Below are 18,233 nucleotides of genomic sequence, written 5' to 3'. Positions count from 1 at the left end.
AATGCACTCCGCACTTTATTTCTCTACAAATGTTCTCCAAGAATAGACGCATGTTTCTATTCGTTCCAAGTCACAACAACGCAACTTTAGGTTACGTATTCGTCAAACGCAGGCAGTAATTTGTAAACTGAAAACACGGCGCCATAACACCGAGAAGGTGATTTTTTTTTTCTAGTGACAGTGCTACTTGTTGCAACGAAGTGCCTCCTATCGTGGATAGATGGCGCTGCTTAGCCGCAGGTTGCGATCTTGTGCCTTGGAGGGATCAGAATCGCGCCGGGTTGAGAGCACCCTGTTAGAATGAAACACGTGGTCTTGATGACGCGCAAATATACCGCTGCTCCCGGAAGCAAATTAATTTACTGAAAGCACCCGCACTTCCGACAAACAATTCACCACGGCAGGCCTGCGCCTAGGTTTGCCTGCCCGGGTCATCGGGCGGCCTGGGTGCGATTTTCGGCTTGTGCCGACTGGCGATGCTGCGGACGGCCTGCGGACTGAGAGAGGAGCGCCGCTGGCGATGGTGGCCTCCCGCAGTCCGATGTCTGCGGCGGCTCCTCAACGAGGCAGGGGAACGGCGAGTGGGTCCAAGGTCCTCTTCAACATCGGGTCCTCCGTCTGACCTCCGCCTCGATGACATGCGCTGCGAGGAGAGCGAAACGGAAAAGAGGTGGAAGAGGTAATTAGCGCCCGTGACATTGAGCATGAAAGGAGCCTTTAAGAAAAATGTATACTATTTTTGCTCCTTCATAATTTTCATCAGTGATGAAAAAAGTAACACACACACACACACACACACACACACACACACACACACACACACACACACACACACACACACACACACACCACACACACACACACACACACACACACACACACACACACACACACACACACACACACACACACACACACACACACACACACACACACACACACACACACACACACACACACACACACACACACACACACACACACACACACACACACACACACACACACACACACACACACACACACACACACACACACACACACACACACACACACACACACACGCGCGCGCGCGCGCATCAAACACTGCGGGCCAATCACGGTCCAAGCAGTTGAGGGAGATACAAGAAATGCGCAACGTATAGATAGGCAAAGCCAAATCATACGTAATCACGCACAACGACGTCATGGAAGAAAGAAAACAATATGCAACACCAACACTACAGCGCATCATTGACGGTGTGATTCGAGGCGAAGAGCACATAGCACGCGAATACTTGGCGCTCTGTAGGAAAGCGCCAAAGTGACAACTGCTCTGCTGGCATCGCATTGCAACCGTAAGTTGTTACAGTCGCTTTAGTACTGTGGTGCGCCGTTTCCACTTAGTGCACACACCAGCAAAACCCCCAAAAATGCCTGTCCTCCATGTGTTTTAAAAGGCAGCCCAAATTTATTTTACCGGGAAAGCGCAGCGCAGTTTACGGCACTCCTATGCTATTTTATGCACAGGAGGCAACTAGCTCATTCTCTGCTCGTGAAAAGTTCAAACTTGTCTCGTGGCCTACTTAAGCAACCTCTTGTTGCGTCACTATTCCGAGTAATGTGTAATGTTCTTTTCAACTAATAAATTGACATTTGTTGTAAATTGACTAGTAAAATGACACGTGAGCTTAAACTCATTCGTCGCAGTTCTGTGACAAACCATTGCTGGAAAACATGCTGCTCAAGAACTGCTTTCAAATGAGGAGCTATCAATATTTCTGCAACGGTACCTCTCGGTTGTCAAGACAAATAGTTGGCCCTGTTGGTACGTTTTCAACTTGAACTTCAGCGCGACACGCGAAGCAAAGACGAAGGAAGAAGGCAAAGCGAGCGCGGACTACTAAAAATAGCATCGCTAGTCCGCGCTCGTTGTGTCTTCTTTCTTCGTCTTTGTCAAGTGTGTCGCGCTGAGCATCGAGACATTCGATGATTTATTTCTCTACCAAAAATAACGTGGCTATGACGTCAACTTCTTGTTTTTATATATTATGTCATTTTTATTATCCGCACACTTCAAAGAGGGCGCTAACTCCGCCAAATAAACATCCATGATTTGAATGTATGGGATTCTAGGCAAGCAGCGCTACCGCTCCAGATTTACCTTGGATATTCTGTTCAAGACTGTGATGTGAGCACAGCAGAGAATTGTAAGCATCTGCAGACGTTCATGAACTCAAGGGTGTGACTGATGCATATGCCCAAGGACCCACTCTTAGACCCGAGTTGAATATTACACCAAACACTATATAGAGGCAGACCACACGTCCTCTACGTGGACGCGGCTCAACACATCCTGCCATACTATTATACCGCTGTCGCCTCCTACGAGGATGGCACCATCGGGGCCACAGCCACCCTCCACGCCAACAACCCTACGGAGGCTGAGGGCGCGGCCATAGCCTTGGCGCTCATATACGCTGCACAAGACCCCAGCATCACGGAAAGCTGCCCAGACTCCCAAGCTGCCTACCGTCACTATCATCAAATCATTATGACACCAACCGCACGAAGCGTTCTCACATTAGGACACACGCTAACCCAAGAGGTAACCCTCACGTGGGTTCGTGGGCATGCCTCGATCCCCTGTAATCGGCGCGTTCATGCGCTGGCTCGAGAACTATCTCTCCGGGCCCCGAAAGATAGGAGACCCAAACCCAAGCGTGAAGCCTCGCAGGCTGTACTCATACCACCAAATCACCACTTATTACAGAGACAGCCGCTTCACCGTCCCAGCACCTCACTGTACAATTCAAAGTACACCGCGGTTTGGCGGCAACTGTAGACAAACTGCGACATCTCACCTTAACTCCTTCATCGCTACCACCCTACTTTTATCCTCTCGCTCTGCTCAAGGTGTGCGGCGGCCAAGGCAACTTTCATGCACCACCTGTGGGAATGCCTCTAACCCATGGCAGTCCACCCCTATACCCAACCCAACCCCATCCTCAATGGAGGCCGTTTTGCGAGTTGCTCAAACAGCTGGCCAAACATGGCTAAGAGTATAGAGCTCTCCGTGAGGACCAAGCCCAACTAGGAGCCCACCCTTGAGGACCTCCTTAGTTAATCCATCGCTATAATTGCGAACATAGGCTTAAGAGAAGGGCAGCAGACTGTGACAGCGTCCTATAGTGGTGCACCGTGTGGCTGTTATTTGCATAACGGCATTCTCTTAGCGAACAAAAAATTGAAGATTTATCGATTGTACAATATTATGGGTGTATTCAATGCGCTGAGTTACGATGCAGAGCCATGCGTCCTTTTTACATGAAGCTTTGCAGCTTCTACCAGAGCGCAAAATCCTGGACCTGTATGCCGCTCATGGTGGGTCTCCACGGACCTCTGCTGATTTACTTGACGCTGGGGAGCCCCTCGTGATGTAGAGGTCTTCATCGGTGTAGTAGGCCTCCAGGCCCATGTCCTCGAACAGCTCTGCATGGCAGTTGACGGATAGAGAGACGACATCTTAGCCGCAGTGGCATCGTAATTTTTCCGGTACGTAGCACAGTACAAACTCGTTTCACTGCTTCGTCCGGATGATCCATAGTAATGCTGTGATGTTGTCTTACGTTCGAGTTCCCAAACAAAATTCTGGCTTCACTACCACAGATACCACACCTTAACCATTTTCTATTCGCAACAATAGATAACCTGTCAAATGGACGCTTGATCGATGTGACTTACTCCTTTCGAATTATTCAGATGGGGCATTCATAATTTCACTGCTTTCCTGATTCCTTGCGAAAGCGCACGGGGCTATTTAATATTTAATTCCTAGTGTCTCTTAAAGCCAGTGTAATCAAGGCCGTGGGTGTTGTGATCCCTACATTTGCTGCGTGCGCGCATCACTTCACCAAAGGCGAGATTTTTCCCATTGTGAACACAAGTTGTCTCAGTAGAGTCTATTGTGTCGCTGTCTGATTTTCGCCATCAGCCCGAGACGGCCCCCTTTTATCGCCTCTCGAAACATTCAGCTGGCGTAAATCTGTCATACGGAAGAAGGAAAAACGATTTTTGTCTACATTTCTGATAATCCAATTCTCCTCTTGTCAACTCAAAAGTCAGTGCCGTCTCTGGTCACAGGGCTACGGTACCGATAATAATTAGTTTTTCCGCATGCTTGCAGCTAAGGGCTCGCGCCTGTTAATTGTTCCCCCGAAGCAAGCACACGCACTTTGTTTTTACTTTAGTGGCTAAGTTCGTGTTGTTCCTCATTCGGTCAAAAATTCGTTTCGTTCCGGGCAGCTCATTGATCCAGTTTATCCAGTTGTTCGATAAAAACCTGTGTGGATACCACATTCGATTACTGTTTAGGGCTTTCATAACAGCGTCAAAATAAGACGGATAGTTTGCTCTGATGACAAGCGTAGTATATTTTAGCACAAACATTCTCCAAACGCATAAAATGCTTCCTATGCAGGATGGGGGCGCCGGAAAAAAATCAGACACTAGCTTGCGGCAATATCCATTGTACTAAAGCATCACTTGTGCGTGACACAGAAAAGGGTCAGGTGCTAGAGTGGATATAACCTGAACCTGTGAGATGCACCTATCAGCATGAAGGGAAACTAAAGAAAATAAGCATTTACATATGAAGAAAGAGTCCTTGCAGGGCTTATTACATTCAATGTTTTTTCAAAGGAAAAACAGAGTGAAGTTATTAGGTACACTTAGATCGATTATAGAAGAGAAGAGTTTTTTGACATAAAATGACTAATTCTGTTGTTAATTCAACACTTACTTTGAAACTGTCCCATTGGCGTCATCCGTTGAGATGAAAACTAATTAGAATGATAGAAAATTATGCTTGTCACACTTACCTATGAAGAAATGATTGCTTGAATGGCAATAAGGTGTAATATTTCTAATGTTGGAGATACCTCTACATTAACATGCATTTTAAATCACAAGAATGCACCCGCGGGCTGAAAGGATTGCTGCATGAGGAAAAAATTACGCCTCAGCCTAAGAGAGCTGTGCCCACCGTATCCCCGCAAACTTCTTAGTCTCGTCCGCCCACCTAACCTTGTGCCGCCCTCTGCTACGCTTGTCTTCTCTTGGAATTCAGGCCGTTACTCTTAAGGACCAGCGGTTGTCTTGCGCGTACGTGACATGAACTTCGTCCCTAAAATAGACTACGCTGCGCTGCCTGCACAGATAAAAGATCACCTATATTTAGGCCACAGGTGGCGTCACCACACGTTTCGAGCTATTAAGCGAGGACTTTCTGGTTATCTCTTAGCCTAATAGTACTAGGAGAGAGATATCACGTGTGAGCACTGTGTTTTGCGTTGGGAGTGGGAAAACAGCTTGTGTATGCATGCTGAACTCCATGTACGAAGGGAGATAGTTTGCTGTGTTGCTTGGAGACCGGATATTATTAACTAAATAGCGTTGGGTAGATTGGAGAAGAACGCAAGGCAAGGGTCGCGTGTTCACCGCGTGGTCCTGTTTAAAGTGACTGACCGTCAGCGCGCCGTGAGAATCCGAAGAGGAAGACAGTGACCACGATGACCACGACCCAGGGCGTGAGCAGCTCGCGGTCGGCGGCGTCTAGCGGCGAAGAGGAGCCCAGGTCCAGGGCGCCGCCCGGTGTATGGAAGCCGTGGCCGGCCGCCGGAGTCAGCCTCCATGCGGTTGCCGGCGCGCTGCGAGCACCGCCCCCCTCTTCCTCCTTTTCTTCTTCGCCAAAAACAATGTTAACAATTGGGCCGAAGACTGTGAATTTTTTGGTTTATCTTCGTCTGACCTTGCCTACAGTATTGTGCTTATTTTCATAAGTGCCACCGGGTGCCCACCGGTGATAAAATGTATACAAGCTTTCCCCTGGCCTGGCGCTCCATTTCTTTGGAGTGAAATTCTTGAAAAATGGGTCTTTGACGTCACCTTGAGTAAATGAAAAACCCTGTGCCATGGCGCTCTTTGGCTGCAGGTGCCCTTGCACCATAGAAATTCATCATCGTCATCAGCATCGTAATAAAGCACAATTGTATTTTGCTGGATTTTTCTGCTGATAAAGTGGTTTTGGAAGTCAGCGAGTGCTCACTGCGTTCCTACTTAGTCAGCTTCTCAAATACTGTGTACCAATAGAGGTGCTGTGAGCAGCTCCCCCTCCATTGGTTTATTTGTCTGTATCAGACTTCGGCTCTCAGCAGCCAAGTAGCTCCCAAGTTGCCCATGCATTGCATTGAGATTATTTGTAACTTAGATTTAAGTATGCATTCTGTCGTGCATGCGATGTACTAAATATACGTCTTGAAAAGTTGTCGCATCTTTCTGAAGGGGCAGATACCTAGATTAGAAAGCGTGGAGAAAACTCGTAGAGAAAGTACTGTTGGCCGTAAGGCTGAAAAAGATTTCGTGTATTGATTTAATAAAAACTCTGAGGCGATCCTTAGTGCATTGTTCGAATGCTTTAGTGGCTGAATATCCGTTATATCCGAGCTTCACGCAATAGTCCGTTATATCAACACAATTACTCGTTACATCCTATGTCCATACACGAAAATTCGTTAAGTCCAAGGTCCAGACATGGATCATCATTATATCTAAGATGGCATACTTAGGTTCATTATATCCGAGGTGAACACGCGAAAAAGTTCGTTATATCTGAGTCTAATACATTAAATATCGTGATATCCGAGGTAATGTACTAAATCCGTATAGGTAGTGAGACGGCGGTCGCCATTTCCTCTTGCGCAGACTCCTTCATTAGTACCTTAGGACTTCCCCAGGACGGCGCCTATTGCCTGGAGCAAGTCCTTGGACTCTAGAGTGATGCGGCTTCGGCTGCACGTGAGATAAAAGCCCTAGCAGCTTATCTTAGGGACACGGGTTTCATAGACATCTTTAGGAGATCCTCTGTGGTTGTCAGTGCTCGAGTGTGGTGTACGCTTGATATCCACTTCAATCGTTCTCTTTCTTCCTTTCTTTCTCCTATTTTTCACCCTCTTCCTTCACTCTCATCTGGAGTAGCATGCCAGGCTACCTACAAGGCACGTTTCCCCTGTAAACATTAAAATGTCTCTATCTCTGCTAACGCTATAAAATGTTTCGTCCTCCTCAACTGATTGGAAATGTGTTTGGATTAACGCTTACGAGTCCAACTTTGCTTTGATCTGGCGAAGTATTGCGTCATTGTTTTCAGCGTAAATAAAGGAACGAAAGATAAGAGTGAACATCAGACAACCCGAATCACATTCGTACAGGCTCTGCTCGTATCCCTGTGCGGATGCATAAGGTGGGCCTGGCTTCGTCTCTTTTGTGCTCCACATGTGGTGTGTGCGGTGATATAGAACATTACCGTATGTGCTGTCCAGTGTACAACGCAGAAAGGTGTGTGTCGTTCGCTTCCCTCAAGAATACAGGAGTCCCTCACAGTTTCCTTCAGGACATTGTCCACCCGCGCGGAAAACAATCGTGTAGAAAGGAGGCTTCATGCCTTCTTTTAAATTTCCTCCATGACTCGGATCTGGTCTCCAGGACTATTGACTGATATAGGTGATTGTGTGTATAGCGATGTAGATCAGCCAGGTCTGAGGTATGTGCCTGATTTGTAGGCCTTATTTAGGATTTAAGTGTCGCTGCGGGGAAAAAATTGCCTGCAGAATCCGCAAGGGTAATCCCACCTGCAGCTTGTGCGCGTTTAGTGGACGTTGACAGAAGGAGGACATAAAAGACAGGACAGAAGCGCAAAGTATGATGTCAGTAAAGGTATAACGTTTCGCTTGTCGATGGTTTCTCCACAAAACTGAGCATTTGAGAAAAGAAAAGGAAGGAATCTCGGGAAGAATGTAACAAGGATCGCATGCCGTAGCTTTCCGTGGAGTAGGGGCTAATAAAATTATAAAAAAACGTAGACGGAGGAATGCAGACCTCACTATGGTATACTCGAATGTCGCATTCATCAGTTTCCATCACCGCTGCACATACAAACTCGTGAGGCCATTCATACTAGGGGAGAGTGGAAAAAAATGTGACACAAATTTGCAAATTGTCACCATTATTTTTTAGTGCCAGACATCAAAAGACAAATAGTGCCGATTTATTTCGTACTGTCATCGCATTACGTTCACCAAATAATACAAAACCAGCTGAGTAGAAATGCAGTTAAAACTGCTGGGATTTAAAACTACGAAATGCCGCATAAAATGAGACAGTGCATGGAGCAAAAGGAGACACCCGTCCAAAATCAACATATTTCTCATCCTTGCAGTGACTGTAATCATTAGTCAAATTTTTGAGAGCCTATTCGAGTGACAGACTCCGACAGAAACTCAGACTGAAACCGGCACTGTTTTGTTCAGCGGTCCGCTACAGTCTACGCAGTTATACCACCTGGTTCTGCGTGTAACTTGGACACGCGATGTTTTTCAATTTCAGCCTTCACTGCAACTTTTTTTCCTCTTTTAGTGTGACAATTGTTGAACTTTCGCTCAGCCGTGTTTAATGGACATGACATTTGATTCAATCCGTAGTGCATAAACACGAGGTTTTGAATGTGATTGTACGGACCAAACAAAGCTTGCTCCATAATTGGAATGTGTTGTACAAATAGCTGTTCATGCCCACGAGACAGAGTACACCGCTGAGGTTAGTTCAGTTTCTCCTTTTCGTATTATCTCAATTTTTTTGCTGTTCTGTGTTGGGCTCCTTTGGGAACATCAAAATGCTTTATGGAATCGGGTGCTGCAATTGCTTCTCTCCAGAGCTTTGTCTTTGTCTTATGTAGGCTAGGAGGCAATAATTGTTTTTTTTTTGCACATTCGGACCATCCTAGAGAGCTGAAAAACACAGGTAAGGCTTTAGAGCGAGCAACAAACAATATTTTTTTTACTTTACTGCCGCCAGAACATAATGTGGCGTTTTGTGCCACATGTAGTCTGAAGCTAAAATAAGCTTCTCTTGGTCCGAAAAGCAAAACATTCCTAAACTCTGCTTAAACTAAAACCAATAACAAGTTTTATTACTAATTACTTGCGTTATTTTAGAACAACAGTGCAGATGTTCGCTCTCATTTCGCAAGGCTCGTTTCGCAATTTATTTATCTACTTAGAAGCTGCCAGTTCCGTCACCTTTAAATTCAGCTGTAATGGGCATGTGGCCGGTCATATTGAATAAATGTCAAGCTAATATGATTGCTTATTTAAAACTTAGCGGGAACTTATTAACAAAATGTTGCGTGTTGCCCCACTGTCCCCTAACTGTGACAAACAATACCTGAATTTTTTTTTTCCGGCAGGCATAAAAGGCACTGCTTGCCCGGGAAAATAAGCTTCACTATTCCTTCTTTAATCAGTATTTTTAGAAAAACCTTTAAGAACTTTAACTGCTTTAATACAATGATGCTGCGTTGAAGCGGAACTGCACGTTGCTGCTGGAAGTTATCTTGCGTCTTTACTTTTCCAAGCAACTTTCGTTCACGTTTTTTACTAACATGTCTTTCAAGCATATAAGGGATGATGTCAATGGTTTCCACTAAACTTTCTTTCTGCGATCTACTTTATGAGCGTGTAAGTAACAGCGACGTATCGATTAACATCCAGATGTCGGTGCTCTTAATGTGCGTAATATTGGCATTCTGGACCACAAGATTACTAAAGGAACAGAAGGAACAAGTTCATTCCTAGTCTTGCTCTTGCTGCCTTCGGGCAAAAGAGACTGGATAACTTTTCCTTTTGCTCCGCCTGGCCTTTCTTCAAGTGATACGGGCCGTGGTGACATCGGCTGTCACGCAACGGCCTCGGGGACTTCGATCTAAGACGTCGTCCGCCTAAAAAGAGGTTAATGAAGCATTGATGAGCGGCGGTGATGGCTCCATTTTGCAAGAAAGATGACAGCATTATATTAAGCATGTCTGAAGAACGTAATATTGTTGTACATACACTCTTGTTTTTTCTTTCTTCTGCATGACATTGTTTTTGGCTGCTGATGTGCACTATTCATTCTTGAGCAACGCCTCAGTCCGACCAAGAACTGACACATGCTCCTTGTGCGTGGTAAACCAGCAAGACGTCCTTGTCTTTTGTCTTTTAATCTAGCGTCCTGAACTCTGCTCGTGTTGGTGACGACAGCATTGGGTTGTAGTGCTGCTGCCATAGCTAACCCGCATCAGAATGTGAAGGCGGTGTTACAGGTACGACTGGCCTCGTATGGCCACGGAACGGCGTTTTTTTGTTATCTAAAATTTTAGAATGACAGAAAAGGGTATATTTTATTACTCATTAGTCGCGAACTTGTATGAGAACTTATCTTAGTCAAGTGTGACGGGCAGTCATTAGCTGGACTAGAAATTTTTCATCTTGGTTCGCTTGCCTCTCATACGACACCGAGAACTTGAGCAAATGGCCCGTTAGACACGTTTGTTAGCTTTTGCGTGTTCTGTATTACGGTGGATTGCTGATGTATTTAGTATAAAAGAAAATGCGTAACTAAGCTTATCACAAATGGTCCTGTGAGTAGCATCGCCGACTTTGTCACGCAGGGGCTACTTTTGTGAAACGTTAGAGAGCTAACGAGTTTAAGGTAGAGGGCCATGAGATACTGGGAGACCAAACCTAGCCAACATATAGGGCCCGTGTGCATTTATTGTAAAGGATGCCACTTTTGCATATTCGTGAGATCCGCATTGTGATCACTAGCCCATCTCACTCATGCGTGCGTCCGATGATTTCGATAACATGCAACGCTCACATAAGTGCACATCTAAGCGGCCACAATAATTGCGTCACCCGGAATTGGATCTAAAATTAATTCAATCCAAATCCGCTACACTGCAGCGATGGGTGCGCTCAGCTCATCGAATGCCCCGCATATGGTCTTTTCCGCTTGTGAAAAGTGGTAGGGGTATCCGCAAGGTTGCAGAATATGCCATGCTAGAGTTTTTCGCCGCAATGGAAGAAGATATAGGAGAGGGTTGACTCTCAGCCGACTGTTATAATGAAAAGAAAAGAAAGTCGGACGTATAAAATCCTTTCGTATAAATACAAGCTGCTGTGAACAATTGCTTCCACAAGCGCACACATCAGCCTGTAGTAGAGAAATAGTCTATCGTACTGTGAAATGGATGTACAAAAGGCTTCTGACGCTAGTGTCGCCAGCTGTTGCTGTTCTAAAACCCTACAAGCTTTCATGGGTTAGCTGCTGCCTACATATAAACTGAACGCGCGTGTTTTCAAAGCTCGCACCGTACCCACACGTATGGCAATGTGCGGTCAGAGTATGGGGTGCCAGATAAAGTGTTTGCGTTCCTTTGGGCAATGCAGGTTTTACCACAGCACAAGGAAGCACATATACGATGCCTCTACGGCAGCGGACAAGAAAAAATACACGCCTAAGGCTGCATGCATATTTATCTCGGTGAGATGGTTTTTTCTCCGATTTGAGGCAGTCTTTGAATCGGGTCTTTTTTGTTCGAAGATATATTTTTGGCGTTTTATTATTAAGCCAATATTCGGGATCCGGAGCTTCAGAATTCTTGTTTCGCCTGTTGCGCGCGCTTCTGCTATGGTAAGGCATAACTATCAATTCATTCGTCTTTCTTCGTTAGCCTACTTGTTTTTGCCTGTCATGAATGCAGAATAATAACATGCACAACCGAAGCCGGCTAGTGCGCCCAATCCTGCTGGAAGAAATTAGGGTAACCTAAAACGTATAGCGTAACTGTGTTAGAAAAAATTTGCTTTATGAACTAAAGACCTAACTGCAGTTGCTTATTTGTAAAAAAAAAGAAAAACACGCAGAGAGCCAGTGCTAGAACTCCGTCTGTTTTCTTTTAATTATTTCGGTTGGCTTTGAGCTTAGGGGTGGGGCTGCAGCTACGCCTGATTGCCTTTTTTCGTGCCTTCCAATCGTACCTCAAGTCTTAATTTTAAATTATGATTTATTTTTGCAAAAAAATTAGTTTTTCTCGCTGCCAACGTACCTTAGCACCATTCGCAATAAGACGTAATATAGGCTTTATTGTGACATTGTAGATTGGTATTTACTCCGTCTGCTCTTTCAAACTCGAGGATCAGCCAAATTCGTTTATCATTTTGCGATAGCAGTATGTATTCAACCCACTCCCACCGCCCTTCCCCCTCCCATTCCGGTCCACTTATTCCTTTCTCGTTCTTCGGGTGCGATTTTTTAAAGTTCAGCGAATTTTGTACCTATTCGGCTTCCGTGTCGCTATTTTAACCGGCTTCTGGAAAACATAACATTATACGAAATAATTTTCCACATTTGTTTCTTTGCTTTACCTGCGACAGCACAAAAAAATCTAACTCTTACGATAGACGCCTCCGTTAATAAATTTTCCGCTAGCAACCCGTGCCGCGATCTCCCTCCTCGGCGTTTCCGAGTTGCTGTGTGTCGCGAGCCATCTGTCCGTGCAAGCTGCGTCTCTAGGGACTAGGCAGGAAACCGACGTTCCCACGAGAGACAGCTCTGTAATTAAACCTCAGCTCCGATTAGCTTGTGCGTTGCAGCTTTCCCAGGAGAATTCTCTGCCGAGATCGACAGCTTTGCCTTAATACGCCGTCAAGCCTTGCTTCTTCCTTCCCTTTGTGCCTATTACTTTTTTCGTGTCTCCCCAACAACTGCGATTCGTTTTTATCGCCACGACGTCCTATTGACACCAGGCCCCGAATCGCTTCCGTTTATTTTTCTTCGTACCCCGGGGAACTAAGAAAAAGAGCTCTTTTCACTTTCGAGGCACTTTTCGCTCCCATAGCGTCGTTCATTAATAAAAAAGAGATTTAAACCGCGTGAAGCACTAAAATTAAAGAAGATATAGCTCTCGTGACGCGCTCAGGATACCTAAATGGGCTGTATTTGTTTTCTCGGCGGTTGGCATGAGCCTAGTTATCAATAGAACGAAGATTTTTTTTGTTTGTCGTGAAAACATTAAACTGTCTTTTTTGCACTAAAACTTGATTGTCATGAAGTCAATTTTAAAAAAAAAAGAACGAAACAGTCACGCCGGAACTCAAGAGCAGTTGTATTTTATTTATTGCCTCACTACGTGCACGCTAATATCAATGATGAAGATCAATAGATGCTAAGTCTTGCTCGCTACGTTCGTGCTTTCCCGCTTCAGTACTGTGCGCCGTGTTCACATTAAGAGCGCAGGGAGGGGTTCAATGACAAGCGGGTGCTCCACGCAAATTTCGGCGGCGTCTGCGAAACCAGAATATGATGAAGGCAGGGGCCTTCATGCGCGTTTAGGGCTTCTCTGTTGTCGATGCGCGGTCTTTCGCAGTACTCGTATCTGTGGCGGAAGTCGAAAAGTTGCCTGCTGGCGTCGAGTTCGGCGTGGAGCTTTCTTCAGAGGATTCCGAGCTGCCGCTTTCGCTGGCGGTTCCGGTTCCGCCCGTCGCAGGCGTGGTTGCCGCACGGAGGAATCGCTTCTTGGGCTCCTTCGGATCGGCAGACAGATCGTCTCCTGCGGAAATAGAGGAAAATGAGGTGAGCACCGGGGCGCACATAGCGTCTGTACCTTGATGCGGCCAGGACATGAATGGGGATTGTTGAATGGAGGAACTCGCGTATACGCACGTAATGATATCCTGCATAGCCGAAGTGGACTGCACTTCGAGCTTTTGCAAGGCAAACCTATACATGACAAAAGGCGAATACAATATGCTGCTTGACGGACGCTTTGACCTAGAAAATCGAAACACGGAGCAAAAAAACTTTTTTTGAAGAATATGGAGGGCTCTTTAAAAGAAACTGGCTTTAGTATGAAAGTTTTTAATAGTTGTCTTAGAACTGCTTGCTGCTTACCTAAAACGCGCATCGTTCTTCAAAAGAAAAACAGCGACAAGAACGAAAGAAAAGACGACGGAACAGCTAGGGACCGAAAGCTTGCTTGGATGGCCTTGGAGCGAAAAAGATCTCGTAGGGCTTTTAGATTATTAACAAGCGACTCGTAGGCAACATTGCTTTTTTTTTTCGCCCAACATTCTGAGCCACGTTCCGCGCTGTCAGCATTGAACTGGTACAGTGTATAGTGCTTCTTTATGAGGAAATTGGGAAAAGAAAAGTATTCCCCAGTTATTAAAAAAAAGAAGATAGTGGTCTCATTTACATTCATCCAGGACTATAAGTGCACAAGCAGATTTCCGAATTAAGAAGTCAACTAGGCTGGAAGGATCTGTGTGCTACAGTAGACAAGAAGACAGGGCATATGTGCAACATTAGAGACCTTTAGCATAGCACATAACCACCATCGCTACCACATAATGCCACTGCGCGCTGCCACTGCGCATGCGCAAATCGCATTGCGAGCGCCAGATGGCGCCAGGTGTTGGCTAGCTGCGTGCACTCCTTCCGCTTCACGAAGACAATCAGCGCGTGCGCAACGGCTTCGCGCGATGGACGTCATGCTGAATTTATGTATTGTTTCATAGAGAACTAACGTCCACCTGTCAGTGTAGAAGGAGTGCAAATCTTCTTTCTTTCTTTCTCCCACCTTTCTCTCCCAGACCCTTCAGGTTAGCTGAAGGTGGTAGCTTTGGAAAGATGAGCCATTTACGAACAAGCGTAGATTTTGCGCCACGCTGAGCGCCTAACAAGAGTTTGCGACTCTTCGTGCTTGGAGAAAGACAGGGGAAAGTAGGAAGACAGATAGTGACCCCCGCAGCGGTGACCATTAGAGATATTTGCCAACATGAAAAATGAAAAGGCGTGGAAAATCTTGCACAACAAGGATACGATATATAAAGAGTGAATCAGCGCTTTCATTTTGCACGAAGTCCGATCATACATGCATGTATATGATAATCTCGGCGCACAGATACAGCTGATCTCGAAAGCATCTTAATCAAATTCCGCTTGAATATGCGCTTGCTTGCATGACTGTTATCTAATAGACCTCGAATGTCCACCAGACATCCCGTCCAAGTCGTAACGTTCGCGACCCATTCCGATCATTCCAGGGACGTATGTTGGACGTATTAAGTGAAAATTAAATGAACGACAAGCGTACGCGGTCGCAGGAATGAGTGGAAAGCACCGGAAAATTAAGCGTCATATGCGCGGAGAAATTTGGATGCAAGCTTTGTATGTAGCGTAAACAATAGTATACGCTGTACGATGAGCGTATGGTGTTGTCGAATCGTCCCAAATTGACGTGAACACAGTTTCTGGTCACGTGGTGTAGTCGATTCGGGCATAAAGAGGAATATATAATGAAGAAAAAAACAAGCTTGGAAGTACTTTCACATTTAAAAGGGAGTGGGAATTTTTGTTGTAAAAGGCCGTCACACAATAGTCGCACATCACTCTGCTTGCGTAGCGATGGTGGAGCGTGGACTGTGCTTCTAGGTGTTATAAAATGCATTGGCAGCAATTTTCAGACCTGACAAACGATTTGACATCGAAGAATTTCAAATTGTTTAGTTTTTCAAGCTGAGACATAGAATTGCAACACTTCACGGAAAGCAATGTTGCGCTGGCACCGAATATACTGACGGTTAAGTCTTTGGAAGATTTAGTTTGTTGCCACTGCAACGAGTTCACAACAGGCGCCGCATGTTAGTGAGCTAGGCTTAACAGGAGAAGTACCTACGCCGACGGTAGCTTACCTTGAACGGAGAACACAGCGGCCGCCATGAATGCCAGAAGTGTCAGAGCTAGAACGGCTACCCTTGCTTGGTTCATGTCTAACGTGCACTATAGGTGTTCGATTTGCTTGTGGTACAAAGGGCGGAGCTCTTTTCTTTGGCTGAGTCGACACGCCGAGTGGGCAGCTTTTATACTGTCGCATTGAAGGAAGGGACGCGCATCCATCGCCAAATGGTCGGTGTGTATCCCCAGCTGACGAAGATGGCGAAGAAGAGCGCCCTTTATCGTCACGCAAATTTCGCTAGGCTCTGTTCGTTTCTATTTTCTTTGAAGTTTGCGCTGAGAACGGGCTAACCCAGTCACGCGATCAAGGTGTTAGTGCACAGACAGAGCGGCTGTGTACGGCTTCGGGTGCAAGAAAACGAAACGTGAAGGCGAACGAAGAGACGAGGAGTTAATGTGAAAACTGGACGTCGCAGTGCCTAAAGTGCCAAAATCAGTGTCCTCGAAAATTTTTTTGGCCACTGATGGGACGATGGTGGCCTAACTGCGAAAGTGTAGCTGTATTTTTGCACCGCCATTTTAGCTTTGAGACTTAACTTTGAGTTTTATTCGAAGCGTTGTTTTTATTTTTGCGCCTAATCGCATTACTTCCCGCTACGTTCAACGCATTTTTCAGTTCTTTTCCATCAGAAATGCAATGAATGAGGTTATATCAACAGGACTGTATAAATGCAGTTTTAAGGCATTCATGTGCAAGAGTGTTACAACTCGCGGACGTTGTTTCAGCCTGTACGCATTCACGCATGCCAACCGGAAATATGCACGCTTTCTTGAAAAAGAGAAATGCATTTGTGACAGCAGAGGATTCGGAAAAGCTTACGGAGAATGCCGCCAAAGTTGATGCTAGCCGTGCTCGATTCGATGAGCCGGAATTTTTCTTTCTAATACGTTTTCCCTCTGTAGGGCATAGATGGTACTTAGATAAAGAATAAGACGACTGTATGAATCTTTCAGAAGCACTAACAATAGTTTATTTTGTCTAAATTCTAGTTGTTTGTATTTTGCTTGATTCAAAATGGGTATGACATTGGAAGAACGTCTTTCTAGATTGCCCTTTATACTGTTTCAGCAGAGCATTTCAGCAGCCAGCGCTTGCCACACCATAAAGTGTAGAGGCGGAAACGACGCCAACAAATTTTGCGTTGCTGGGTTCGTTGTGAATAAATATTTCTGACTGTACGAGCCTGCACACTTCTGAAAGAGCTCAGTGCAAGAACTGAAATTTTTACTGTGCGATTGTAACGTAAAGAACTAAAAATTTATGGTCTGCACGCGCTTTCACTTGTTCAATGTTTTGTTATACTATTTCCGGCCGTGATGCATAGGATATCGGTAGCAGTAAGGGTTGCGAAATCCTCATTAGTTATGTCGTCAGGTATCAGATTGTTAGTGGTCCCTTGTACACAAGCTTTGAACGGGAGTTTAACATTTAAGAAAATGCTGTGAAAATAAGATTTTAATATGGATGAGTTATGCTCCTTGGTAACCACATGGCGTCCCTGCATCTTCGCAGCACTGCGAAGCGAAGTCAGAATTTTTTTTCGAGCTTACCAGAGCAACGAGGAGACTTTTAAGGTAGTTTTTCGCCTCGAAGCTAAGCTTGGATTCGGACCTTGGATTCGTGCTCCTGTTGCTGCGGGTCTTCTATATTGGGCTTCTTATTATTATTGTTGATATCGTCGGTTTATTGTGGAATAAAATAATCAAGGAACAAAAGAAACAATTTTTTTGCGTCAGTATCTTTATTCAAGCGGATATGCTCAGAAAAGGCGCGCAGTGATAATCGACGGTAAGTGGCCCGAACAGTCCCGAAAGGGATCACGAACACCAGAGAAAAATAAATGCTTTTTTGTGTTAGTTTATTTTTGATACCAAGCAGGTGATTTACAGGAATGGAATAGAATTTGGGAGTAAATATCCTCTAATGTTACTGAACGTTTTCTGTGCGCACAAGCGGGAAATGGTGCTACATAACTCTAGGATGGCATTTGTTTTTTATTGCCCAAATTCGCCCTTTTGCATAAATGAAAGAAAAATATGCATGGTGTCTTCGTTAATGAATGATGGCAAGGTTTGATGATGAGTCCCGTGTGTCACTGTTTCTAAGCCGTACTGCTTGTAGCATTACATCGCAATCCAGATAATGCTTAGAGCAGAAGAATGTACATTGCGTATCATTACAATGTGTTAATCAAATCAATAATCACTCTCTTATTATAATACCAGTTAGTAAAGGTATCACCAACAGTCGGTTTAGGGCATCGAAACAGTGGATCAGATTGTTGGAAGCTAGCGATGGCGGCTAACACGCATTTACGTTAACTTAATTACCCTGATAAAAGCTAGCAAATGGCACTCTACACTGCAGTCACAAAAAAATAAAAGTTTGCATTGACTTATGCGTTCCTGACATATTAGTTTCCGCCTCAGCTTTTTACCAGCGCTAGTGTCAGCAAAGCGTTAGAACGCTGTTGTATACTGCTCTCTACATCTTTGTAGCTACACGCGCTTACGCACAGCTACAGCAAGGAGAGCGTGTGGTTTAGCGGTCAGTAGTATTTTTCGATGCATGTTCGACTTTT

The 18,233-nt window shown here is 45.1% G+C and overlaps 1 protein-coding gene and 1 long non-coding RNA gene across 2 annotated transcripts; both read right to left on the bottom strand.

Moving 5' to 3' along the window:
- Positions 1–313: 313 nt before the first annotated feature.
- LOC144095197 (uncharacterized) lies at positions 314–7,478 on the bottom strand. The gene is made up of 4 exons (XM_077628984.1): positions 7,418–7,478; positions 5,506–5,757; positions 3,380–3,471; positions 314–643 (listed from the first exon to the last, which is right to left on the bottom strand). Exons 1-4 carry the CDS (start codon positions 7,476–7,478, stop codon positions 413–415), a joined length of 636 nt encoding a protein of 211 aa, XP_077485110.1. The 3' UTR covers positions 314–412.
- A 5,563-nt stretch (positions 7,479–13,041) lies between these two features.
- On the bottom strand, positions 13,042–15,736 carry LOC144094645 (uncharacterized). The gene is made up of 2 exons (XR_013306536.1): positions 15,609–15,736; positions 13,042–13,465 (listed from the first exon to the last, which is right to left on the bottom strand). It is a non-coding gene; the product is annotated as an uncharacterized LOC144094645 (long non-coding RNA).
- Positions 15,737–18,233: the final 2,497 nt, after the last annotated feature.

This window comes from Amblyomma americanum, chromosome 6 (assembly GCF_052857255.1).
Source record: "Amblyomma americanum isolate KBUSLIRL-KWMA chromosome 6, ASM5285725v1, whole genome shotgun sequence".
Classification (NCBI taxonomy): Eukaryota; Metazoa; Arthropoda; class Arachnida; order Ixodida; family Ixodidae; genus Amblyomma; species Amblyomma americanum.
Note: the sequence above shows the minus strand (reverse complement) of the source record. Positions and strands in the feature narration are given on the sequence as shown.